Source organism: Seriola aureovittata, chromosome 18 (genome assembly GCF_021018895.1).
Source record: "Seriola aureovittata isolate HTS-2021-v1 ecotype China chromosome 18, ASM2101889v1, whole genome shotgun sequence".
In the NCBI taxonomy this organism is placed as follows: Eukaryota; Metazoa; Chordata; class Actinopteri; order Carangiformes; family Carangidae; genus Seriola; species Seriola aureovittata.
In genome coordinates, this window is record NC_079381.1 from 2,170,436 (window position 1) to 2,196,122 (window position 25,687).

Below are 25,687 nucleotides of genomic sequence, written 5' to 3' on the forward strand. Positions count from 1 at the left end.
AGAGTTTTGTCACTTTTTGACCCAACCCACCTGAATTGCACATCACTCCTTCAGATGCTGCAGGGATTTAATGAACTGAAGGAAATGTTCTGTGTGTTTCGTGAGGTGTGTGACGTGAGGTGTCTGACATGAGGTGTGTGTGACGTGAGGTGTGTGACGTGAGGTGTCTGACGTGAGGTGTCTGACGTGAGGCGTGTGTGACATGAGGTGTGCACCTTGACGATGAACGCGTCTCTGTGAGGTCTGTAGGTCTGGTCTCGACAGTAGTGCAGCGCTCCTGACGTGCGGAGGATGTGGTCCAGGTAGAGGCTGTGAGGTCGGACTCCTCTCTTCTTCTTCTCATGAAAGCACTTCAGGTAGTTGACTGCAGCACTCGCCTTCCTGAAAAAAGCAGCTGACATCAGACATCGCTTTTCATCACCGACTCTCTCTCCATCAAACCTGAGGTACTCACAGTCTCTTCTCAGGAGCTATATCGAAGGAGGTGGCCATGTTGAGGAGGGTGGGTAGGCAGTGCAGGTAGTGGCTGTGGCTCTGAGGGAGGATGGTGTTGGCCTGTGTGAGAAAATCACATTTACACACTGAAGGAGTCTGAGGAGTCTCCTGGTCTGATCAGCACATGGGAGCAGAGGAGGACCGTACCAGATGGAGGACTTCTCCCACCAGGATGGTGGCACGAATGGACGTAGCATCATCGCTGCTTGTGATCACCTCGACCAGACCCTGCGGAGGTGAGACACAGTGAGATACAGACGCTGACAGGATGGTAAATCCTCTGTGATGAATGACTGTACCTCTAACAGTCCACTCTTGATGAAGGCAGACAGCACCAGAGCCAGGTAGTTGTCCATCAGGTCCAGTCTGGAGGAGAACCAGACCCAGATTAAAACAGAGACCAGTTTAAATCCTTATGCTTTAGCTCACATGATGAGAGATATACACTGTGTTCACCTCGAGCGTGATCGATGTGGGAGGATCGTTTTAGCCTCAGAGGCCACAAATCCGTCAGAGAACCGCCAGCTGTCCTGAAACCTGCTGGGGTCTGAACAGGAAACGGTTTCAGTTCAGTTTCTGATGTGACTTCAAACAAGTCCAGAAGACAGCAGCTGATCACAGTGATGTCACTGCACCCACCTACACTAGTAAGAGCTTCACTGAAGTCTGAGGTCACTACAGGAATGGCGAGCTGGAAGATATCGTACAGCACCTCTAACAAGGCTTTCTGTGGTGGGGAAAGACACCGTATGTCAGCACGATGATCCGAACACAAACAAGGTGTTCTGCACAAAACTGAGAAAAGTCACACAGGCCTGAACCATCCAGCTATCTACGGGCTTGACTCAGGGTTTCTTGTGTCATGAAGCTGGCTCCCTTTTAAGTTATTTTTGCCTTTATTACAATAGGGACAGTGAGAGAGAGAGAGAGAGAGAGAGAGAGAGAGAGAGAGAGAGAGGGGATGACATGCAGCAAAGTTAAAAGCTCTTTCCCTTCTCATTGCTCTGTGGTAAAATAGTGATAATCATCCTGGGGGTAAGGTGTCTTTGTTTTTGGCTTAAAATGAGTCAGTCTTTCATTTTGTGAAACAGTCTGACTAACATTAGACTGATCTGGACCAACACTACAGACGAATCTGAAATATCTTTGTGAAACCAGCCCCAGGTGAGCCACCGGGGAAACTCCAGCTGGCTTACTTTTAACTGGGGTAGATTACCATGGTAACCTGTGCTTAAATGTTAATTTGAGACGATCAGATCAGTCTGACCACAGACCAATCAGTTCACTGAAAACGCTGAGTCATAGATGGTACAGGAACCTGACAGGGACAAAAACACAGAGTTTACAATAAAGTGACAAGTAAAAAAGAGCCAGAGATATTTTTATACATCAGTTAAATGACTCTCTCACTCTCACTCTGGTTTTCAAACAGAGAAAAGCAGTAGTTCTGCAGGTCAGAAGAACACATGATTATAACTGGGAATAAAAACTCAACCCTTTTATGTCTTTCATGAGAAAAATGATCCACAGCATGTTAATTAGCTCCTGTGATTATAAATGCAACATTTCAGTCAGGTGTAGTTCCTTCTGACTGAAGTGCTGCATTAATAAAAGTAGGTCAAAGCAGGAGCTACTTTTATCCTCCACTCTCCTCTTCACTTTAGCAGCAGAACCAGTCTGATGTTACAGTGCATCACATATTGATCACAGTCATCAGACAAACAGGTAAAGAATACTCTATACTCTAACCTGAACACAAACAGTGGCGAGAAAGAGGCAGTGAACCCTTCAGAGAAACCAACATTCGTGTCAAAATTTCAGATCTTCATCTAAGTTACAATAATGAACAAACACAATCTAGTTGAACTGATAACACAAATCATTGTGTTGTTCTTGTCCATATTGAAAACATTGTTCAGCTGGAAACAGTGTGTGAAGCCCTCGACTAATGACATGAACAGAAGCTAGCTGGAGTCAGCAGTTATCAGACCTGGAGTCAGTCAGTGAAACCAGATTGGAGGTTTTGGGTTAGAGACACTTTGAGTTACAAACTAGAGTCACCTCCTCCTGGTGGTTTCCTCCACCAACCAGACAAGTATCAGAAAATATGGTCACAGTCTCTCCTTCCTGAGTTACAGCATTGAATAATGACCAGAGCGGTTTTTGCAGAACATTATAATGTCACAGTGAAGTTGACCTTTGACCTTGAAGTGAAGTTGACCTTTCATTTCATCCTTAAGGACATTTGAGTTAAATTGTGTCATAATTAGAGTGCGTTATGGCCAAAAACGTGTTTTGTGAGGTCACAGTGTCACAGAAGTCTTGAAATTCCCTCTGAGCGTTCCCGATATATTACATTGACAAGAACAACATCACCGGGACTTTGACCTTTGACCACCAAAATCCAGTTCAGTCCACCAGTTCATCTTTGAGTCCAAGTGAATATGTATGCCAAACTTGAAGAGGTTCCATCAAGGTGTTACTGAGATACTGCGTCCATGAGAGTGGGACGGATGGATGTACGTACAGACGGACAGAACCAGGCCTCACAACAAAGATCTCAGAGACTTGAGGATGAAGAAGAGATGATGAGCATGAAGCTGAGACAGTCTCAGAGTTTAGCTCTTCATCAGCCCACAGTTAAACAGACTCTCTATAAATGGAGATTTTTGAGTTCTGTGGCTACTCTCCCTGGAAGTGTTCGTCCAGCTCAACACAGATGATCAGTGACGTAACAAACACTAGTTATTAAATCCAACGTTTCACTTTCTTTTTCCACCAGCACTGTGAATGTTTCATTTAAAGTGTGTGATATCAGCTCAGAAGCACTGTGTTTGTCTGTACTCGTGACTCAGATGAAGATCAGATCTCATTTTATGACCATTAACGCAGAAAACCAGGTCATTTCAAGTCTCAATACAACTCTTATTCATTATATTGTTTATATTTCAATATCAATATAATTTTTTGCTTTAACTGATTTTCCCCTTGAGTGTCATCTAACTTCATATTGATGATGCTGCTTTTAATCAGGAATCTGCCTCGAGAAACCCAGAGTAAACAGAGGCGGTTGGTGACCATGGTAACATGCTGCTGTATGGAATTGTGGGACGGCATTATCTCCTTTGCTTTGGTGAAGGAAGCTCCAGTGTTTCCTTTGCTGAAGGAGATAGGATAGGAAGCACTGAAGCTCCTTTCCTCCTCATGTAGAGAAGTGGAGCAGCTGTGATCATGATGCTGCTCAGATACTTCAGCTCATTTCACTCAGTTTGAACCTTCATAAGAAATTAAAAGACTTTTCAACCGCAGTCTAAGTTGAATTTCATAGTAGAGGCCCCTGATCTGCTTCAGATCATGTTAACAATACAGAATGCCATCCCTCTTCTATGTTACTTGACTTAAATGGAGCTGGTGCAAATTTAGCTTTCCAATGTATGACACATAATTTACACAGTACATATTCTAAAATATTAAATAGATGTATTTGAGGGAGGACATATTCTTATGTTGGTTCAGATGCACTAAAACAATAGCGTTCTGGTCCCTGGTCATTGAGGCCTTCACTGTATACACCTCCTCTGCAGCCAAACACAGTGAGTGTGTTACCAGCTGCTTAAAGAGACTACAAATCATGTCTCATATCTAGACTGATGCAGTAATGTCCTGTCTTTGCAGAAGCACAAACCTTTAGCTGGTGGCTGAAGGTTGTGTCCTTCAAAGCAAACAAGTGTGACTGTTACAATATACTGAGCACCTACCCGCACTTCCATATTTGGTATACAGAGCAAACCAATGAGTGACTCGATCCCAGAGCTGCCTGACTTGCAGAGGTTAATGATGCCTGCAAGGTGAAGTGGAGTTAGTCAGAGGAACACAGCACCAACTGTACTGTACAGTCAAATATCCCAGCATGCTATAAACCATGAAATGTTAATGAGGCGTGCAGAGATGAACACAGTGTACAGAGGGAACTATGTTTTCTGAGGGTTCAAAGAGGAGATTTTAAATTCAACATTTACCAGACCAGGAACGAAATGAGGCGACTATAGACATTTTACTGGCCAAGAATCGAGCCTCCCTGTCCTCCCTGAAGGAAACAGCAAAAATAAAAGTAACAGTGACGAAAACAACTGACAAGATTTATGTTACATGCTGCCACAGACTGTGAGGAACTCACTTGAGATGCCCCTCTGCTATGTCAGGAGCGTGTCTGTAGTGGAAGTCAGTGTAAGGGGCCAAGATTTGCTGGGAAACACAGACATTTTGTGTTATAAATAACATCACACACACTTTAAGCTGAACATCTTCAGCGAGAGACGTGTCAGTACCTCCAGTTCAACGTCAGAGCGGACGTACTGCCTGGTGTGAGGGTGGTTGAGGAGGTGCAGGACGGTGGTGATGAGAGCTTCATTGATGCGACTCAGCTGACAGTCGGTCACGCTCCTCAGGATGGTGCTGAGCCCGCCCCGCTGTGCCACCACAACAGGGTTCTTCAAGGCTGCAGAATAAAGGGGCCACACAGAGTTCTGCCAACACTGTTACACTGCTGACGTCAGAGTGGGAATGAGTACGTGTGTGTGTGCGCGCGTGTGTGTGTGTGTGTGTGCGCACTTTGTTTTCACTCACAGAGCTCACAGATTATGGCGACGCAGGCCCGCACCATACGATCTCGTTCATGCAGCCCGTCGTTGCCCACGGCGATGAGGGAGTTGGTGACGGAGGAGGGGAAAAGCAGCGCATTCACAGTGATCATCTATGAGGAAACAAACACAGCAGCCAGTCAGATTTACCAACATGCGGAGGGATGGTGGTCAGTCTCTCTGACTGAAGTATCTCCACACCTGTTTGATGGACTCAGATGGATCCTGATGACTTTGGTGATCCACTGACTTTTCCTCTGGCACCATGACAAGGTTGAGGTTTGTGGTTTTGAGTAAAATGTCTCAACAACTATTACACGAATTGCCACTGACTTTGTTACAGACATTCAGGATCATAAATTATAACTACTTTTACACATCAAAGTGTTTCCAGGTGTTGGGCACCACTACTACATGTGTGGAACTAGAATCACTTCCTCGGGTTTGTTTCCTCCCCCCAGCCCAGCTGGATATATAGTCACAGTCTCTCCTTCCTGAGTTACAGTGTTGAATAATGGCAAGAGTGTTATTATGATGTCACAGTGAAGTTCACCTTTGACTATTTGGATATAAAATGTAATATACTTCATCATTTTAGGCTGTTGGATATTTGTGTTAAATTGTGTCATAATTAATGTATGGATTTATGAGTTATGACCAAAAAATGTGACCTTAACCTTTGACCTTTGACCACCAAAATCTAATCAGTTCATCCTTGAGTCCAAGGCTTCTGTCTTTGATGGTAAGCAGCAGCTATGTGACTATGTGAATATTCTATAAAGCCGATGGGAAGAGCATGTGATGGAAGTAGATCTCACCTTGCGTGCCAGTCTGAGAGCCTGCGTTCTCTCAACCTCATTACTCTGCTGGATATCTATACACCTGGGGCAGAACAGGGAGGACAGGTGTATGACTGGGGAATGCAATCTGTTATTACACAGATGTAATAGAGCTGTAAAGTGGGAAGAGGTACTTCAAGCATAACTTTTACTTTCAGTCTGAAAGTAAATGTCCCATTTATTTTTTCCACTGAGAGCGTTAGATGACTCACAGAGCACTTCTACGACTTGGACTGGCTAAAACACTCCTGGCTGAATCATCAGTACAAAAGATGAAGTATAACTGGTTCTTTGATAAACAGTTGAAGGTGCCAGCTTATTTATATATAAAGTATGACTCCCAAGATGCATCTTGCCAAGAAAAATCCAATTATTATGCTTAAAATGATGTGACATGCATTGCTAAAGGCTGGAAGAAGCTCAAGATTACAGCAGTGAGAAAACTGAAATCAGCGGCTTAAATTAGAGGCGGACCGATATTAGATTTTTGGGGCCGATGCCGATATTAGGGAAGACTTGTGAAAAAGATGTGATGAAAGCAGGATATTTTACAGTTTCACAATAAACTTTATCGTCCAAAATGACATCAGTGCACTGAAACAGTAAACTTCACTTGGAATTAAATAAAATAAATGTTTAAAAAAATAAAACATTTGAACAAATATGTATATATATATATATATATATATATATATATTTAACTTGAATGAAAACAAAGGCTCAAATATACATAAAATGCTGCCACTATAATTTGACTTGATCCGAGTATTTCCACTGCATTATTGTTCCTTCATAATAAAAGTATTCATATCAGCACATATCGGAGAATATATGCGCCGACACCGATAAATCGGGCCCTAGCTTAAATCAGTTCACTTTTAAATTCTGTGTTAAAGTTGGATGAATTCAGTTGCTATGGCGCCTTGTTATGAAGCATCAGTACCGCTCTGATTCACATCTATGTCTGGCTTCTCCTCCAAAACATGATTTCTCAGTAACAAAGTGTTGGGTAAAAGTGGTGACTATAAAATAAAACTAAAGATAGCTAAATTATCTGGAAGAGCCCTGTGTTTCTATATTTAGTGACAGTGACGTTGTATAAAGAAGAAATTTAGATGTTAAAAGAGAAAAACATTTCCAGAACCAGCGGCCCCTCCTACTTTGTAACTCTATGTTATGTATGTACATGAAGACTACTAATTATTAAACTGTCAGCCTCAGCCATGTCGTATTCACTCACCTCGCGATCAGATAGTCCACCTGCAGACGAAGCACCTTCTCCAGTACATTGCTGTCTCTGATCAAGTACCTCATAGCTCGTAATCCAGCTGCACGGACTTCCTTGGCCTCATTTAACAACGCTAACCGAAGACTTGGGAGAAGAAAGTCAGGACAGACTGGACAGACCAATAACACTGCAATACTGTTAGCTTTAGCTACCATTTCCAAATACTCACCAAATAATTATCTCCTCATATGTGAAGCCAAGCTTCTCCTCCGAGTGGCCGACACTGCAGAGAAGCTGTGGACAGAAATACAGAGAAGTGGTAACTTCAATGCAAGCCATGTATATTTATCTAGTGCATGTTTATTTGAGCCACCAGCATCTCAGTTTTATTCATACAGTAACTATGTAAGTTTCAAAAATGTGTGTAGACTCCAGATGCAATAGAGGTGTCTTGTTGTAATGAGTCATAAGTCACTGAGGATGATATCATAATCCAGGTCAATTGCAGGCAATTTTGGTAAAATGGCATCCGATCAAAGTTTCCTCTTCTGTTTAGTTTAACAGCAGTTTCCATCCATAATCCATCCATTTTTGAATTTTGTGTGACACAAAACTGCGCAGTAAAACAGTCTCAAAAGGATCCACAGAAATGGATAGAGATTCACAAATATGTGTACAATGAAACATTTCAAGTTAACAAAGTAATGATGATATATACGATTTGTAAATTAGAGGAACAGATACAGGTTTACAGATACATTTATTTATGCATTGTGTTTTACGACATTTCTATGTGAAGAGTTTTCAGACAGTTTTAACACCACAGTCACCTCTCTCAAATGGCTAATACTTGGCAGTTTCTCTGTTTCTAACCATCTTGTATCTGTTGTATTTGTTACCCAGATTGTCAATGACAAACCAGTCATGTCTGAGGTTAGAGAGCCGAGGTTTGAGGTATTCTGTGGACGCCCAATTCACTGGTCAGATTGACTGGTCAGCAGGGAAGTCCCAGTGTGGCGTAGTTGTTGTAGTGTTGTTTTCACAAACCTTTACAAAGTTGTTGAGGTGACCGAGCTTGCGCATGTTGGAGACTCCCTGCTGCTTTGCAACGTTTTGAAGGATTTCACGGAGGTTCTCTGCAGGATCTGAAATCAGTGAAGAGCAGCACGGCCTTTAGTTCAGACTGACAGTCTCAAACACCACACCTTCATGTCAAAGATATTCCTTTCACACAATGAATGATTGATTCTTACTCTCTGTCAAGTTTGACTTCAGGTTTGTCTTATATAGTATTGCAGTAGTGTTGGTGTTGCCATCAAACAGAAAACAACCACACTGAGCTCTCTCTCTCTCTCTGACTCCTCAGATTAAGACTTAAGTACAATTTACTTTCTTACCTTTAGAGTTTCTGAATTAGACTGTATCCACAATCTATGGATGAACACTAATGTTAGCTAGTTTCCAACTTAAGCTTTAAATTACAGTTTAGCTAACTAATGTTAGCTAGCTGATAGTGTGCCCTTTAATTTCCAATGTTAGCTTTGCATTTCATTACCAAGACAAAATGCCATATATTATCTAATCTTAGCAAGCTGTTGTAGTTTATTTCACGTTAATAGTCTATAATTTTGAGGTACATAACTTGATTATTTCCATTTTATGCTACTTTATGCTTCCACCCCTACATTATAGGGAAAATTGAACTTTCTTCTCTCCTACATTTATTTGACAGCTTTAGTTTATCAAGCGAGATACTATACAGACTGTAACACTTCACTGAATCACCTGCACTGTACTGGGTTCCTCTCTCGCCCTTGAGAAAATGTTGACCCCCGAGCCTGTCATTTTATAATTCGCACTCTGATTAAACTGGAACAACAAATACAGTGGGGGTAAATACTGGTACCCACACCAGATGAATTATTTATTGACAGTCCACATCTTCCTTTCTGTTGTGAAACAGTCTCTCACTGTAATAATCTGTTAAAAGTCTAATAGTTATCAGTATGTAGAAATTAGGTTGATTTACAGTTGCTCCCTCAGCAAAGGATAGAGAATATGAAGGTTATAAAGATAAATATATAGGCTACATCCACAGGAAAACTCACCCAACTCTGGGGCTTATATATATATTATACAAGATGAATAAATATAAAGTAGTAAATGTAGTAAATGTGCCAGAGTTGGGTGAGTATTGGTGTGGATGCCCAGTATTCATGTCAAACGATGGTGTGAGCTGCAGTGGGTAATAGGTAGTGCTGTCATCAGTCTGCTGAGCCCAGCTGACAGGTGACCTAAGGTGACTTCAGGTGCCATCTCTCCCACTCCTTCTCTCACCCAAGCAAGGAACACATACTCTAAAGAGTTTGCTTAAGCTAAACTGGAAACTGGCCTGGTAGAACATATCATCTTCAGTGGTGTATCACAGAAATCTGGGCCCCGTCCATCAGCAGCCTCAGCGGGCGCCGTTCTCTTTTTACACATCCATTGTCACCAGGGGCGGACTGAGACAATAATTCAGGCCAAGAATCTGACTGAATCCCAGGCCACCTTCACAGAAACCATCAGGTCACCAATTCTGTTCCAATTCTCTCTCTCTCTCTCTCTCTCTCTCTCCCTCTCTCTCACTCTCTCTCTCTTTCCCAAGGAGGGGAAACAAAAATCACATGACTGCTTTCTGGTTACAAGTCTACACTTTTCCAATCACGCAGCAACACTGGATAATTATGATTATTGATGACCTTTATCAAAGCTAATGTAGAAAGATTGGGCTGGCAGTAGGAGTGCAGGTGTGGACACACACTGCAGCTGCAGCAGTTAGGCGAGATAACCGCCATACACAGGTGAGGTGACACAAGAGGTCTATCAACTCCTTCCTGCTTGTTATATTATCACCGGTCAAGTTGACCCTCAGGCCACCAGGAAATAACCCAGCGCTCCAGACAGGCTGTCCACTGATTGTCACAGCTGTACAAACACCCAAATCAAGGAGTTACATTTTAAAGTTTACACTAAATAACAGAAAGTCAAAGAATTCATATCCAGGATGCCCATCAGCAAAAGTACCAACAAATAAAACACAGGTAAGACTGTCTCGTCCACCAGGAGATTCAAGGACAACAAAACAAAACAAAGTGGGTGCCAGAATATCAGTCAGTATTCAGGATAAGACAGAGCTTACACAGAATAAAGACACAGCACAGCAGTGAAGCTCAGGGGTTTATAATGCCGTTAGGGCTCATCAAGCAAAGTCAAAAATGGCTTCCACACCTTCAGGAAAAAGGTTTGTGAATTTTGTTTGATAAAACAAATCAGTTCCATCTCAACAGAAACCATCTTATTGAGGCTCCTCTTCAAACATGGGGACGATGGAGACTAGTGATATTAATATTTTAGCTGTAGCTGACAGAAGTTCAAAGTTTTATTTGTCACATGCCAAGGTACAGTGTACAGTAAGCTTCTCAGTGAACAGTGAGCAGGGCAGACTGTGCAAAAGTGCAAAAACATTTTTTTCAATATTATATGAAATGTAATATTGATTTGATATATGAAAAAAAAAAAAGGGATGGCAGCAGCTCTGCTCCGGAAGGCAGAGAAGGAGGAAGCTCTTTGAGCCTTCTCAGCTGTCAGAGAGGAAATACTCCTCCTGGCTCTACAAGACTGATACTGGTAAAGTTAGAGTTGCAATTTAAAGCTGCTATTAATCAAAGTATAATGGAAATCACAATATGGCCAAGTGCAATATCCCAATCACAGGGGCTACAAGGAAAACATCACAGGGGCGGCATTTTTTCCATAAAGGTCAAATGTGTCACATTGTTGTGCATTCTTAGCACTTGGGACTATAAGTGTTGTGGTGCTGTGCTCTCTCCTGCAAATCATATTCTCCACATGTAAAGAAACGTGTTTGTTTGGTACAAGACCAACAAAAGTCACATCATCATAATTATAATTAGTTAGTTATAACTAGTTTATTAATTAGCTTCTTAACACTTATAAATCATTTATTAGCTGTTGTAACATGTTAGATAAAAAGGGTAACAGTGACCTGTTGCTTGCCAAATAGTGAGCCCACATGTCTCTGTACTGTTCAGCCTCATGTCTCATTAGTTATTGAGCTTCCTTTGTTTTCTCCATCATCAGCATTTGTACCTGCTGCTTCATCACTTTTGTTCAGTTACTATCAATGAACCACCGTCAGCATCTTAATGCTCAAACAGTTGCATCTGGCAGATCAAATTATGGCAGATCACATGATCATATCAAATGAGCAGATTCATCCTCTGAGGCCTCGGCAGTGTTGTTCACCTTGACATGCTCTCAGCAGCCGTCCTCATTATAATCACAGCTGTTGATCAGATATTAACATGCAGATGCTTTTTGCTGGTTGGTCTCTTCTTCAGGACTTTATCATCCAGGTAGAACACAGGTGGGAACCTTCCTTTACCTGGTGAACTGCTCACCCATTCTTTGTCCCACTGTTCACATCTCTGTGATTCTCCCTCCATCATCTTCATGTTTCTTCTTCTCATCTTTACAACCACTTACTTATCAGTTACAAACATTTATAACTGGTAAAAGGGTAAAACACATCATCATTTATTAATGACTTACTACTTTCACCAGTTATAAATGGTAGTAACTCATTGGTAAGATTAGTGAGTAGTGAGCATTAACTTGATCTTGCCAAATAGTGAGCTGCATCAATGTATGAAAACGGTGTTAAAACTTATAACTTCATAACTGTTTATTTATGATTTATAGTCTTAACAATAACAACTGAATTAATAACTTCATTATAAACCACTACCATAATAGTCTTATTGTAAAGTGGTACTGACATTTATTTTAAATTTAAATTTTTTTTTTACCAAGACAAAGTGGACCACTGAGAAATAGAATCAAATATGAGAATACTTGTCGTATATGACTCCGCTGGGTCATGCTCCTCTGAAGTGTGTTCAGGTAAGAACTGACACTTGAATAATATAGTTTACTTTACTGGAGCCACGTGACTGAAGTGTTGTCTGAGTGACTTGGATAAAAAAAAAAGAAGAAGAAAGGAGCCAGGCACGCGCTCAGGCAGTGAAAGTTAAACTATTTGAAAAGTTAGTTTGAGCATGACATCACCCACAGAAACACACCTGCACAGAACACACCTGGACACCACGGCAAGACCAGCACCGGGTCACAGCCGGTGATGCTGAGTCCGGGGAGCGAACCGCCGCCCCCCCCATGTTCTACCTACTGGTTCTACCTACTGGTTCTACCTACTAGTTCTACTCGTTCTACCTACCTCTGGACAGATCCAGCGGCACGTTCTCCTCCCCGCTGTCATTCCGACCTGTCGGCACAAACACAGAGTTTAGACCGGGACCAAGCAGCTCGCAGGGTCCGCGCTGTCTCAGGGCGGTCTCAACTCCCGCTGACAGCCGAGTCTCACCTCGCATCCGACTGCTCCGTGACGACCGGCCTCGGATGCTGCTGACCGCCATCTTTACAGAAGCGCACTGACTGGAGTGGGAGCGCGGTGCTATCGCGAGAATCCACATCCTGACTGTGTCTCATCCTCATCTGAGGACTCCCCCTGCCAGCACAGTCTGTCCTGTACAGTGTCGAGGATGAGAGTCATGAGTTCTATTAAAAAGACAAACAACCATCTTCATAAACACAGCATTGAATATATTATTTAACTCTCATCAACTTCTGATCCATCATGAAGATTTGTACCGGAAGATGTTAACGTGTGCTGTTTTCACACAGGTCAAGTCAGTTTCATTTATATAGGCCAAGATCATAAATGCATCTGTACCATCTGTCCTCAGATCCGTTTTCTTTTAGACCCTCTGTCCCCAGACCTTCTCTCCCCAGACCCTCTGTCCTCCGACCCTCTGTCCCCAGACCTTCTCTCCCCAGACCCTCTGTCCTCAGACCCTCTGTCCTCAGACCCTCTGTCCTCAGACCCTCTGTCTTCAGGCCATCTGTCCCCAGACCTTCTCTTCCCAGACCCTCTGTCCTCAGACCCTCTGTCCTCAGACCCTCTGTCTTCAGGCCATCTGTCCCCAGACCTTCTGTCCTCAGACCCTCTGTCTTCAGGCCTTCTGTCTCCAGACCCTCTGTCCTCAGACCTTCTGTCTTCAGACCCTTGATTGAGATAAACTCCCTAAAACCCCCCTAAACCATAGGTGCTGTGCTGTAGTCAGCTCCCCTGCTGTAATAACCATATGGTTCAGGCATGAGGTGTTGATGGTCATGTTAGGGGACTTCAACCATAATTCTAAGAGTAACTTAATCTTGAAAATAGTTAAGTAATAGTTACTTAAAATAGAAAACAGTTGCACCTGTTTGTTCAAACAGTCCCAAATGTATTAAAGGTTGGTGTTATTCTGAAAAACAAATTATACAAACCAACAGAAATACCTAAACCTGGGTTATGTTTGTCAGTTTTTGGACATGATCACATGTCCGTCATATGGTTATCATGTCTGGGAGAGAGAGCATTCAGAAAATGGGTTGTGTTACCTGATTGTGACCCACAGTCACTGACAATCAGAAAGCCACTGGGGACTTTGAGGGAACAGGATTCAGGTGCTTCATGAATCTTAGGAAGCAAGTAAAATAATCATGCAGGAGGGGAGTCAGGACCTCACAACCACACCTGCTGTTTATCCCAAATATATCCTTCATTAACTGTGTTACTCTGCCTCGCACCATGAGCTGGGGGCTGGGCCTTGATAATAAAGTTCAATGCAAATCTCTCACTTTGTTGATTTTACATGTAGTAATGGGTCTAAATTGCTCCCAGGTTCCCTTGATGGTTGTAAAAAAAAAAAAAAAACTAGTCATCTCCTTGTGGTGGTGTCCCTCCTCCACTCAGACTAGTTTCAGGTCACATCCCTGTTTGTCCAGAGTCGTATCAAACATGAAGCATTTGTGTGAAATTTTGTCATAATTGCTGTGAAGTCTTGAGCAATGGCTAAAAAGTGTTTTGTGAGGTCACATTAACCTTGACCTTTAACCTTTGACCACCAAAGTCTAATCAGTTTGTCCTTGAGTCTAAGTGAATGTTTGTGCCAAATTTGAAGACGTTCCAACTGAGATATTGTGTCGACGAGAATGCGACGTATGGACGGACGACCTGAAAACAATATGGCTCCTGCCCTCGCCAGCGAGGTCCCATCATAATCAAAACAGTTTCAAACACTGATGACAGACATGGCGGTCTCCTCTCAGTTACAATCTATCTGATAGTTGTGGAGTTGGGCTAAAAGTTAAACTTCCTTCTAAAACGTCCTTCTCTAACCACCTGAGTCTAAATGAAGAACTCAGATTTATAACAGACAAATGTGGAGTCACTTCACACGACTAATTCTGAGAGCCGGAGCTGAAGATTATCACTCGCTGTGTCTTTAGTCCAGTGGATCTTTTGAGGTGAGTGATGATTGGTTAGGGTTATAGCACCAAATTTGCAAGCTGTGCTTTTCACAACAGGGTGTTTATTAGGAGACTGGGGACAGTTGCAACACTTTTTACATTTCTCTCAGTTACTCAGAGACTGTCTGTTCTAGACAAACCAAACTTTTATATATTAAACTTACATCTTTACACCATTTAAAGATGATTACATATGATTCATAATATTTATTTGAATGGCAGAATTCAGGTGTTGCAACTGACCCCAACTCTTAGGGCATCTATGCCACTGTTTGGAGGTCTACAGAGTTTCTTGGACTTCATGGATCGTTTCTTGTCCTCACATGCAGTGTGAATCGTGGGACCTTATATACACAGGTGTGTGTCTTTCTAAACTTTGTCCAATCAATTCAGTCTGCTATAGGTGGAAGGAAAAACAGGATAAACTTGCCATCTTTGCCAGTCACTCTTGAGTGGCAGACAGTATCTGATGGGCCGGTGCGGCCGTCTTTCTTTGTGTGTGGCAGTCATCAGTCATCAGAGGTTGTAACAAAAACTGTGGGTCAACTGTCTCAGAAAAATAACAACATGGCTTGAGTCACAAAAGTAGATTGAGGTGCTGTGCTTTTATTTACAAAAAAAAAAGTGAGTTATGCTAAGCCCCTCCCCTTAGACCAACCAAAATCTAATTAAATCAATTATCATCTATTTCACATAATATTAAACAAATATACCTTATTCACAGAAACAAAATTACCCAGTTCAATAACTTCAATAATCCCAAAACCTTACCACACTTTCATTAATTCAGTAACATGACTCATAACCCAGCAAAACATGGATTCATCTGCCATGAGCACACCTGTGCAGGTTGCTGCTGCTTCTTTTATATAAGGCAGCTTGATGCAGCTGCTGTGTTTCAGCCCCGGGGACTGTGGAGAAGAGGAACACCAGAGGACACTTGGTCAAATGAGATGAGTATGAATACACTGACCTGAACTGACGAACTGGTTATGTAGTGTGTTTCTTTTGTAACACCCATTACTGCGGTGGATGTGTGTAAAGTTATGATTGTAGGTTGTCACCACAATGACAGAAGGGAATCATGTGTCTGGATGACCATTGAGAGTGTGTTACTGAGTGTCCTCTTTACCATGTGCTGCCTGTAATCAGTGGTGATGGCCAGCACGTTACTGAGTTTAATGGGAGAGTGTAATTGGTCAAGAAGCAGCAGCTGTTCAACCAGCTCATGAGCCACTCCACCTCTCTCTCTCCTGCAGCTGAATGCCGACCATGCTCACCTCCACATACACAATCTATTGACTGCATGGCTGACAGTAACATCCTCTGACTGTGTGGTATCATGTTGCTCTGAACTTGATTTGAAAATAAAACTGGTGACTGTTGGTGCCAGAGATTAAATATGTTTGAATAAAGGAAGGAATGGACTATTCTTTTCTGTTGCAATACTTAAAGAAAGTATTTAAGAATAAGGTCGCACACTAAATTTAGCCTCATCTGTCAATGAGGACTAGCTTTTTAGAAAGGTTTTGTTGAACCCTTTGTAATTCCTGGACTGTATAAGTATTTCTGAACATGACAACTGACCAATCAGTATAATTATATAAGTATCATTTAGTCAGGCTTGCAAGATCCACAAAGACCCACAGGATTACACTGCTGTGCCTCTTTTTCATTAACTCTCATCCTACCAGTCCTCTGCTTGGGTTTCATGTTTGATAAGAAGCTATGGATAAAATCATGTGTTATTTTTGTATTAATGGGCATTTGGCTCCTTTTAATAAAGAGGTTGTCACTTTGGGCTTAATGATTTATTGTGTTTTTATCCTTTCAATTTGGCAGTAATGTAGTTATACATGTTGGTAATCCATTAATAATCTCTTGTAGGTTTCAGTTTTTCTAATGAGCCATCAAGTCTGCAGTTATACATGTTGTCTGCAGTAGTGGTCCATTAGAGGGTCCTCCTGATCAATCAAACTAAAAAGACAAGTGACAGCTTGACAAGGCATAGTAGTTCTGATGAATGAGTTATAAGTTATAGAAAATAATGTATTAATCATTAATAATTAAGACATTAGGTAGGTAAGATTTATACATCTTATTATACTTATTAGAAAGTGTTACTTTATTATATATTATGTATTTTTCAAGCGATCAACTTTACTCAACTAATGCAATTCAAGTCTTGTAAAAATAATAAGCCTATTAAAATCCATTTTTGTTTATATATATATATATATATATATTATATGTATATTAGTGATGATGATTATTATTATCCAGCAGTGTTTTAAGAGATGCATTTTCTTTTTTTTCCTTTTTTAGATCTCTATTTTCTGTGAAACAGTTTGTAACATTGTTAAGAAAAGTGCTATATAAATAAAGTTTGTATTATTGTTGTTATTATCACCTCCGCCATGCCCGGCTCAACGATGTCAGTGCCTCAAATCTTTTTTTTTTTTTTTTTTGGTATTGAATCAAAGCTCTCTTCTCTTCTTCTTCTTTACAGAGTAGTGGTTTGATGTTTTGCATTTTTGTCCCACGTGCTTGAACGCAGCACCTTTTGCTTTGTGGAATGACGTGTCAACAAAGTGCCGGAAGCTACCAGCTTGTCCAAAATGGCTTACCAGACTCTACAGCAGGAGTATCTACAAATTCCTGTTGTTACCAGGGCATATACAACCGCATGTGTCCTCACAACTGCTGCAGTGGTAAGACTAATTCATGTTTTCCTTGTGCCGGCAGAGCCACAGCTTAGAGCTGCTTAGCATCGCTAACGTAACGTCGTTACATTCCTGCTAGCTCGATGGTTTAGCTGTAGCAGCTATGGGAAGGATACGTGTCTGAACCTGGTTTTCCAAGACGTTAACTCTGTTTTTCAAGTCTCTAAAGGCTGAAAGCTGAACTGCCTGTGGTCGGAGTCTCGGTTTGATTCTGACCAGTGAACCAACAGTGTAAGCGCCGCTAACTTTTGCTGTTAATGCTGCAGCTAACTGTGTGCTGTTCTCTCCAGAGGGAACCCACAGTAACTTCAACTCTCAACACCAGACATGTATATGTTTTTACACCTCGTAAGATATGAGGTGCAATCCAGATGATGTCATTATCTGTATTTAAAATAAGTCTGCCGTCTTTGCTTTGTATTTTAATGTCGTGCGTATCAATGTTTTTTTTTTATGTACTGTAATGATGTAGCACTTTGAACTGCATTGTGTGTATGACAGCTGCGTTACATAGTTTGAAACTAATTTAATTTCATTATAAGAAATGTATATATATATATATTATCTGTTATTACATACATATTATCTTTAGACCTGGCTGTCAATATAATAAAAACTCTGTCGGTTGATGTACTCAGACCGTTCACTTTAGCCAAAGTACAAATACAACAGTGTAAAGATACTCCATTACAAGTGAAAGTCCTGCATTCAAAAGATTTCTTAAGTAAAGGATCGGAATTGTTATTAGCAAAATGTAGGCCAAGTATTAGAAGTACAGATCTCTTTCAGGTTGAGGTATTATTATTCACAGTATTATGACTGAATTCTTATTATGGTCCCATTAAAATATGTTTCAGATGGTGAAGGTGGAGCATGTTTTAACTACTTTATATACTGAGTGGTAACTTTATCAAATACAATGCAACATATGTAAGCCAGTTGTATATATGCTGGTGTAACAGTATTTCCAGCTGTCAAATAAATGTAGTGTAGTTAAAAAAGTACAACATTTGCCTGTGAAGTGCAATGGAGCAGAAGTAAAATGTATCATGAAGTGCAAATACTCAAGTTAAAAGGCTGAAAATGTTTCAGGTACATTGTTTAGTTAACTGTACTTGTGAATTTCCCCCCATGGATCAACTACTAAACTACTGAGACAGAGGGACTGTAGTGAGAGAGATGTGGGTAACTCCCCAGTTCATAGTAATATTGTACACGTGTGTCACGCTGGTTTGTCCGTCTCCTCCCTGGTCTCTGACCTGCCACCACACTTCTGTATCTTGCAGGGAGAATATACTTTGACATTAGAGAGACAGCAGAAGAATGACTTGACATTTTACAGAAACATGCTGAATTGTTAATTAGTTACATAAAGTTAAGGGTGTGTGTCACTAATAAGAGTAAATATTCTAACAACCTACATGTATATTGAGAAACCTGACTCTACAATTATTAACAAAGTCAAATATCCCTAATCTTTTAATGCACCATATCCGCTGGTAATTTGATGACAGTTTTATTTTATTTATTAATCATAAATTAGGGTGATGCAAGAGCAGAAACTTTTATCACTTCACTGTACTGCAGCTTCTGAGGCCAAGAAAAGACATAATCAGACTAGTAAAGCATCACAATAACCCACACAATATCTAGTCTCTTTAACATATCAGTATTTATAGTGTTTCTAGTCTATAGTGTTTTGATGCTAAAGGCACACAAATCTGTGAAGAGCAAATGGACAGGAGCTAGCTAACAATGCTAACACTGGCTCTTCACTTTAAAGCTGACCTAGCCACTTAGCCAGCTAGGTTTGTTGTTGCTGAAAGGTGAGGGAGCAGAGACATCACTGTCTTGAACAGTGATGTTAAATAAAACCTGACTTGAAATAAAAGTGTGACTGGGGAAAATGGCTTTTTTAAAGTGAGTTATGAAATAAAAATGTGTCTAACTATCCACTTGTATGATTACTTATCATATAATGTATTCTTTCCTAATTTAATAATGAATATTGTGGAGTTGATTTAGCTGAGAATTAGTTCAAGCTTGTTTGGTCAGTGGGAAATAATTGGGAAGCTGTTAATAGCACAAAACATGTGACAGGCATCAGTGAAAAGACTTTTGTTTTGCTCTTGTTCTCTCAGTCTGCTCCAACTAAGATGTGTCAGAGCAATGTGTTTCTGATGTACAAATATAACACTGCACTCGAGCCTAGTAAGTCATTTGAAACATAACTGCCTAAATCACATGAGAATTGTTCATTCATGATGTTTTCACTTTCGTTTCTACCACACCACAGATCCTTCTCTACACTGAATAATGCTGCTGGCAGTGATTCAGAGGCTCATTCTCTTTTCTGATTAATTATGTAATACAAAAAAAAAAAAAAACTCTTTGGAACTAGTTTCTTTTGAATTGCAATTAATCACTGTGGCACACAAAAAGTCCAAGTATTTAGCTGTTTTCTGTTGGTAGGTTTTTGTGAATTTATTTGAATATTCAATTAATGTTAAAGTTAGATGTAATTACAGAATACTCTGCTCTGGTGCTCCTTATAACTTCTGATCTCCTTATCACAGATCTCAGGTTTTTTCTGCACCATCAGCGGGATCAGCTGATTGTTGTCTGTAGACAACACAGCAGGAACTACTATGATGTTAATGAGCCAGAATGTAAACAAATAGGATAAAACCACAGGGGTGTACTTAAATTCAATATTCAGACTAAATAAAGATGGCTGATGTTACACATAATCCCAAACTGAAGCCTGTGCTGCTTTACAGAATACAAATGAAAACTGAGGAAATGAAATTAGAGTGAACTTCCTCAGATACAGATGTTTTCATTATTATTATGCATTACACTATTGTTATATACCCAGTTCATGTAGACTAGAATAAACCAGTTATTTGTATATGAAACTGAATATGCTAACTAGGCTGTGTGTGGATCTTATATTCTGTTATGTAAAACCTCATATTCTGTTTGTGGGGAAAAAGAAAGACTTTCAGTGTATTTGCAGGCATCAGAATAAAACACAACAAATGTAGACACATGGATGAACTCTCCACATATAGAAGTGTCCTCCATGAAGACACTGTCTTATCTCAACTAATCACTACAAGCGACGGGATGGGGAGGGTCACCTCTGAAATGTATGTTAATGTTTGTCAAAGCAGGATTATCATTTATAATTATATTTATCATATTTAATGTTATCTTTGTTTTGTCTTCTCTCACAGCAACTAGAGATCATCACACCATTTCAGCTATATTTCAATCCGGATTTGATTCTAAGGAATTACCAGGTGAGTTCATACTGTTTATTCTCATCCTCAGGATGTGGATAACATTTCATACACTGACTAGCACTATTAACCTCAGCTACCTGACTTAGTCAACCACAAATTAGAGTCACGTAGAAAATTTAATCCAAATGAGAAGAGACTTCTTAGTTTTTTTCTTTTCTTTTCTTTTCTTTTCTTTTTTTCTTTTTATTTTTTTACTTTCAGGCAACAAATGTGATTTCTGATACAAACTGATCTGATACTTATCATTCACATCATAAGTGCTGCAGTTACACTATTGGTCGGCCGGCTTTGTGTTGGAGTTTCCTCATTGGCTGTTGCTCTTTCAGAATGAATTGATATGAGCAGTTTCTATGACATCATCAGGGGTGCGTTTACAGGCAGTTGTTTATAGCGGTTCCTCAACAGTTGTCAGCCATGTCTTGTATCTACACACCGGGCTTTGACCAGGTTTTGTCTTGTTGAATCCAGGATCTGGCGCCTGTGTTTATGTTCATATATTCTCCTGTGTGTGTGTGTGTTGTGTTCAGCTGAGTCTTCTCTCTCTCACTCATTTTCTAGGTATGGCGACTAATAACCAACTTCCTGTTTTTCGGTCCAGTTGGCTTCAATTTCCTGTTCAATATGATTTTTCTGTATCCTTCTCAGTTCCAAGTCTCACTTCATTCAGTGTGTGAAGTGAGTTTGCATACTTTCTGTTTCACAGGGGAAGGACATGTGCGGTTCCAGAGAACCTGGATAATGAAACTTCACACCACACTGGTGTCTGAATACACAAACAGACATACAATACATATTGTAAGATGCCCAACCAATCAAACACAAACAGGTATAATGTGGTAGTCCCTGTGTATTTGGGTGAAGATGATGTGTGTGTTGTGTGTAGATTTCCTTAACCCTTTGCTTTCAGGTACAGATACTGTCGTATGCTAGAGGAGGGATCCTTCAGGGGACGCACGGCTGACTTCGTCTTCATGTTCCTCTTTGGTGGGCTTCTGATGACTGTATCCTTCCCATCAACAAGTCATTAAAATACAGATAACGAGGTCTTTAATGAACAATCAAATGAACAGTAAATCACTGGGCTACAGCTAATGATACCTTAAACTTTTGTGTGTTTTGTGTGTGTTGCCGTTATTATGGGTCAGTAAAAATCTTTCTTACTGCACCTTTTGAATTCCTTCTTCATTACAGGCTACCAAGGTGGCAGCTGCTTAAACAAACACTGCACCTGAGCTGCAAATATTTATTTTCTTATCTAGAACTATTATTTTTTCTTGACCAATGACCAGTGATGCTGAGATCAGATCAGATCAGATCAAAATGGAATGTTTTTCATGTAAGAAGTGGCATGTTATACACCACTTACATATACAGTTGTAGGCAGCATTACCACAGTGGCACATATCAGTGAGAATCATCATAAGCCAGTGGGGAGAGGTTTGTCAGTGGAATATCTGTTTGCTCATATAATCAGGCCCTTTTACCTTTTTCTCACTTTAATGTGTTTAAATTTAATATTATGATAAAATTACCATTTTGTCCATCGATCTACAGCTAGTTACCCATAATACCACAGTGGAAACGTCTTCAGAAATGTTTGCAAATTTATCAAAAGTCGATCAAAAGTATTGAGACTCTTTGGTGTGGCTCCAAACTGTCAGCTGCCTGATTGATCTAATGTTCCTTGAGATGGGTCTAGAAGTTGAGTCCACCTTAGGCAAATTGAAGTGATTAGAACTGACATAGTTTAGAAAGACACACCTACCTGTTCATATAAGGTCCCACAATTCACACTGCAAAAACCAGATAGACTGGATAGACCAGGGCAGACTGATGGGCAGACCAGAGGTCAGAATACTCTCTGAAGGGACTGTATGTACATAGAACAAGAGAACTATCACTCAGTTTTAAGGTCAGAGCTGTTGTTAACAGTGTCACGTGCAGTCTAAGTAAGTGGCCTAAAACACATCAGCATCTTTACTGTTGTCAGTTGAGTTCATGTCTTTAACAAGGTCTCAGATATTTGGCACTTTTGTGAGTCTGGTGTTCCTGGGCCAGGCCTTCACCATCATGCTGGTTTACGTGTGGAGTCGACGAAACCCAAACGTTCGCATGAATTTCTTCGGCCTGTTGAATTTCCAGGCACCCTTCCTGCCCTGGGTGCTGATGGGATTCTCACTTCTGCTGGGAAACTCCATCATCGTGGATCTTTTAGGTATCCGTCGCTGTCATCTGCTGATAGCCGAGGAGCTGATGTGATGGGTGGTGTACAACATGAGTGGTGCTTGTATTTAAATGATTGTTTTACCTTTCTTAAGGCATCGCTGTTGGTCACGTGTACTTCTTCCTGGAGGATGTTTTCCCCAACCAGCCAGGTGGTGGAAGGTGGCTCAAGACCCCATCTATCATGTGAGTCTCTGCACCCACTGGATTCAGGTCTTTAGCTTTGTCACGTGGAGCATTATCCTGCTGGAAGTTGCCATTAGAGGATGGTAAACTGTGGCCATGAAGGCAGGGCAAATTCATTCGTTTAGCACATTATCATACACAGAGGTCATTCAATAAGAAAACAGTATAAAAACAGATTGTAAGATAGATAATATCTCATTAAAGTGTAAGATTAAAAGATTAGATGAAGGCAGAGGAGAACAGAGCAGTTTTTATCTTCTTTTTAAAGCCAGTTATGGTTCGGGCAGATTGGACCTCCAGTGGGCAGCATTTCACCCTGTTTTAACCCTGGGCTCCACTTACTGACCGGCTCCTGCAGATTTCAGAGATCTATTTGGCTCATATACATGGAACATTTCTGAAAACATATTTTAGGCCCAGACCATTTAGTGACTTATAGACAATAACTAAAACTTTGAATTGAACTCTGCAACTGACTGGAAGCCAGTGCAAAGATCTGAGAACTGGAGTAACATGCTCTCTGTTCTTAGTTTTAGTCAAAACCCAGCAGCAGCACCTGAATAAGCTGCAGCTGGCTAATGGTCTGATTTGGTAAACCAGTGAGAAGAGTGTTGTGATAATCAACTCTGGAGGAAGGTCTCTGACCTTAACTGTTTTTGAGAGAATGCAGATTTAGTTATAGCTTTGATGTGGTCACTGAAACTGAGATCCCCATCCATGATTACACCCAGATCTTTAACATGGGTTGAAGTCTTTAGTGCTGTAAACTCAGCAGTACGTTGCAACCTTCCTTCTCTGTTCCCAAATAGAGCCATGTCAGTCTTTTTCATTTTTCAATGAATTGGAGGACGTTTTGTTGCATAAGGAGATGAACATGGTCAACAACAATACTCAGATACACTGGCATTCAAACCATGATGATTGGTATTAAGGCGCTTGCGGAGCTTTTGCCCCCCCCCCCCCCCCCCCGTCAGTAAGAGTATTTATGCAAACTTTGTCAGTAATATAGCCTACAATGGTTAGTCATCACATCAGATATGAACAGTTCAGCTGTATATATCTTTAGAAACCACTCATCCTCCTCTTCTGTGTGTCTCCAACAGAAAGATGCTGTTCGACACTCCAGAGGAAGATGCCAACTACAACCCCTTACCTGAGGAGCGCCCAGGAGGGTTCGCCTGGGGAGAGGGACAGCGCCTTGGAGGTTAAATCTGCCCCCAGGTCGTCCCTGATTGTCAGGTCACTTCCAAGGACATTCCCTCAGAGAGATGAAGGGAGCGAACATGGTCTTTGTTTTTGACGTGTTTGTTTAGTTCTGGGTGAAGAATGCCAAACAACCACAACTGGTTTGGAGAGAACCATTTGTTGTCTTTGTATATGGGCTTAAGTCATCCTCAGAAACTCTTCTTGATGCCAGATCGCTGCTCTAAGACTATTTGAGAGAACACAAGCTTCGGACGGAACTTTGGACAGTGAGCCTTTTGGCCTGGGTGATGTTTTTCTCCATCTCTGAAAAAACATATTGGTATACACAACAACGGTCCTGTGAGAGAGGGGAAAATGACGGCAGTAAAATATTATCAAATGAGTTTGTTCAGATGGCAAGTGCATTTTTTCTCATTTCACTTTTTTAAAGAATAAATGTGTGTGGCAAATGATGCTTTGGTTTCATCTCTGTTGACTGTAGTAGTGCTGCATGAAACCAAAGGCTTCACACAAATGATATCATCTTGTAATATCACTCTCTCTATAAAGCAACTCATTTTATACAAATATCAAGATTTGTCCTGTGCCCTCAGCTTCAGAGTCCAGCTTCTCTTCCACCTTCAGCAGGTGATGTTGCAGAGCTGTGCTGCTTTTTTCTTTCACTGGTACAAACAGGCTTATTATTGCTTGCCTATTTCTTTTTGTATGTGACAATACTTTTGGCTTATTTAATAGATTTTGCACAAAATATTTAATTAATTTAAATATATACTTACTGGCCCAGCAGCATGTTTAGCTTATGTTTGCTTTTGTGAAGGGATAAGAATTAATGTGTTGTGGTGACATGTCATATTAAGAGTAGGACTAAAAAATTTTGTTGAATTATACTTGCACTTTATAAAAAAAAAAAAAAAAAAAAAAACCTTCATGACTATTGCTGTGCAGGCTGAGGTGAGTAATGGACTGTTATGAAATCAGTCTTTGTATTACAGCTGATTATTGATTGATTGACGATTATTCCTTTTAATTTTACATTTCTCAATAATCTTAAGAAAACTGCTAAACAAATAGAATTCACTAACAGATACAAATTAGAGACCATCTTCCACCAGCAACATAGTACTTGTTACTCATTGGTCCACATCAACTACACCTGTGAAGTTTTGTGACTGTATCTTGCACAGTTGTGACGCGATCACTCTGACAAAATCTGTCCAGAGACAGACAGAACACATGCCAAAATACTCAAACCACCGCAGTAGGTGTCTCCAGGACCATTCTTTTTGCCACAATGTCGATAACGTAATGTATTCCCCAGTCCCTTACCCTAACCCCAAAACTAAGTCCTAACACTCAAAAAGCAGTCTGGACCTGTGGGGATTTTAAGTTTGGTCCCCACAGTGAT

At 40.7% G+C, this 25,687-nt stretch overlaps 2 protein-coding genes across 2 annotated transcripts in view; one reads left to right on the forward strand and one right to left on the reverse strand.

Moving 5' to 3' along the window:
* Window positions 1-12,734, reverse strand: part of LOC130186703 (rapamycin-insensitive companion of mTOR-like) — a 35,357-nt gene extending 22,623 nt beyond the window's left edge. The window contains exons 1-17 of the mRNA XM_056403969.1: window positions 12,646-12,734; window positions 12,499-12,546; window positions 8,250-8,347; window positions 7,432-7,496; window positions 7,215-7,346; window positions 5,954-6,017; window positions 5,122-5,248; window positions 4,824-4,993; window positions 4,673-4,740; window positions 4,515-4,582; window positions 4,254-4,336; window positions 1,135-1,222; window positions 952-1,042; window positions 795-861; window positions 643-723; window positions 455-555; window positions 216-381 (exon numbers count right to left, since the gene is read on the reverse strand). Coding sequence (XP_056259944.1) covers window positions 216-381; window positions 455-555; window positions 643-723; window positions 795-861; window positions 952-1,042; window positions 1,135-1,222; window positions 4,254-4,336; window positions 4,515-4,582; window positions 4,673-4,740; window positions 4,824-4,993; window positions 5,122-5,248; window positions 5,954-6,017; window positions 7,215-7,346; window positions 7,432-7,496; window positions 8,250-8,347; window positions 12,499-12,546; window positions 12,646-12,697 — 1,569 coding nt within the window. The 5' untranslated portion in view covers window positions 12,698-12,734. The remainder of the gene's footprint in view (window positions 1-215; window positions 382-454; window positions 556-642; window positions 724-794; window positions 862-951; window positions 1,043-1,134; window positions 1,223-4,253; window positions 4,337-4,514; window positions 4,583-4,672; window positions 4,741-4,823; window positions 4,994-5,121; window positions 5,249-5,953; window positions 6,018-7,214; window positions 7,347-7,431; window positions 7,497-8,249; window positions 8,348-12,498; window positions 12,547-12,645) is intronic.
* Window positions 12,735-17,215: 4,481 nt separating this feature from the next.
* On the forward strand, window positions 17,216-24,734 carry derl2 (derlin 2). The gene is made up of 7 exons (XM_056403797.1): window positions 17,216-17,347; window positions 20,599-20,664; window positions 21,226-21,299; window positions 21,575-21,668; window positions 22,687-22,882; window positions 22,986-23,076; window positions 24,180-24,734. The coding sequence occupies exons 1-7, from the start codon at window positions 17,255-17,257 to the stop codon at window positions 24,283-24,285; spliced, it is 720 nt and encodes a 239-aa protein (XP_056259772.1). The 5' UTR covers window positions 17,216-17,254; the 3' UTR covers window positions 24,286-24,734.
* The last annotated feature ends 953 nt before the right edge of the window (window positions 24,735-25,687 follow it).

Coding starts and splice junctions, on each gene's coding strand:
- derl2 (XM_056403797.1), top strand. CDS start 17,255: ATGGCTTACCAGACTCTACAGCAGGAGTATCTACAAATTCCTGTTGTT. Junction 20,665..21,225: donor TGATTCTAAGGAATTACCAG/GTGAGTTCATAC, acceptor CTCATTTTCTAG/GTATGGCGACTAATAACCAA. Junction 21,300..21,574: donor CTGTTCAATATGATTTTTCT/GTATCCTTCTCA, acceptor CTTTGCTTTCAG/GTACAGATACTGTCGTATGC.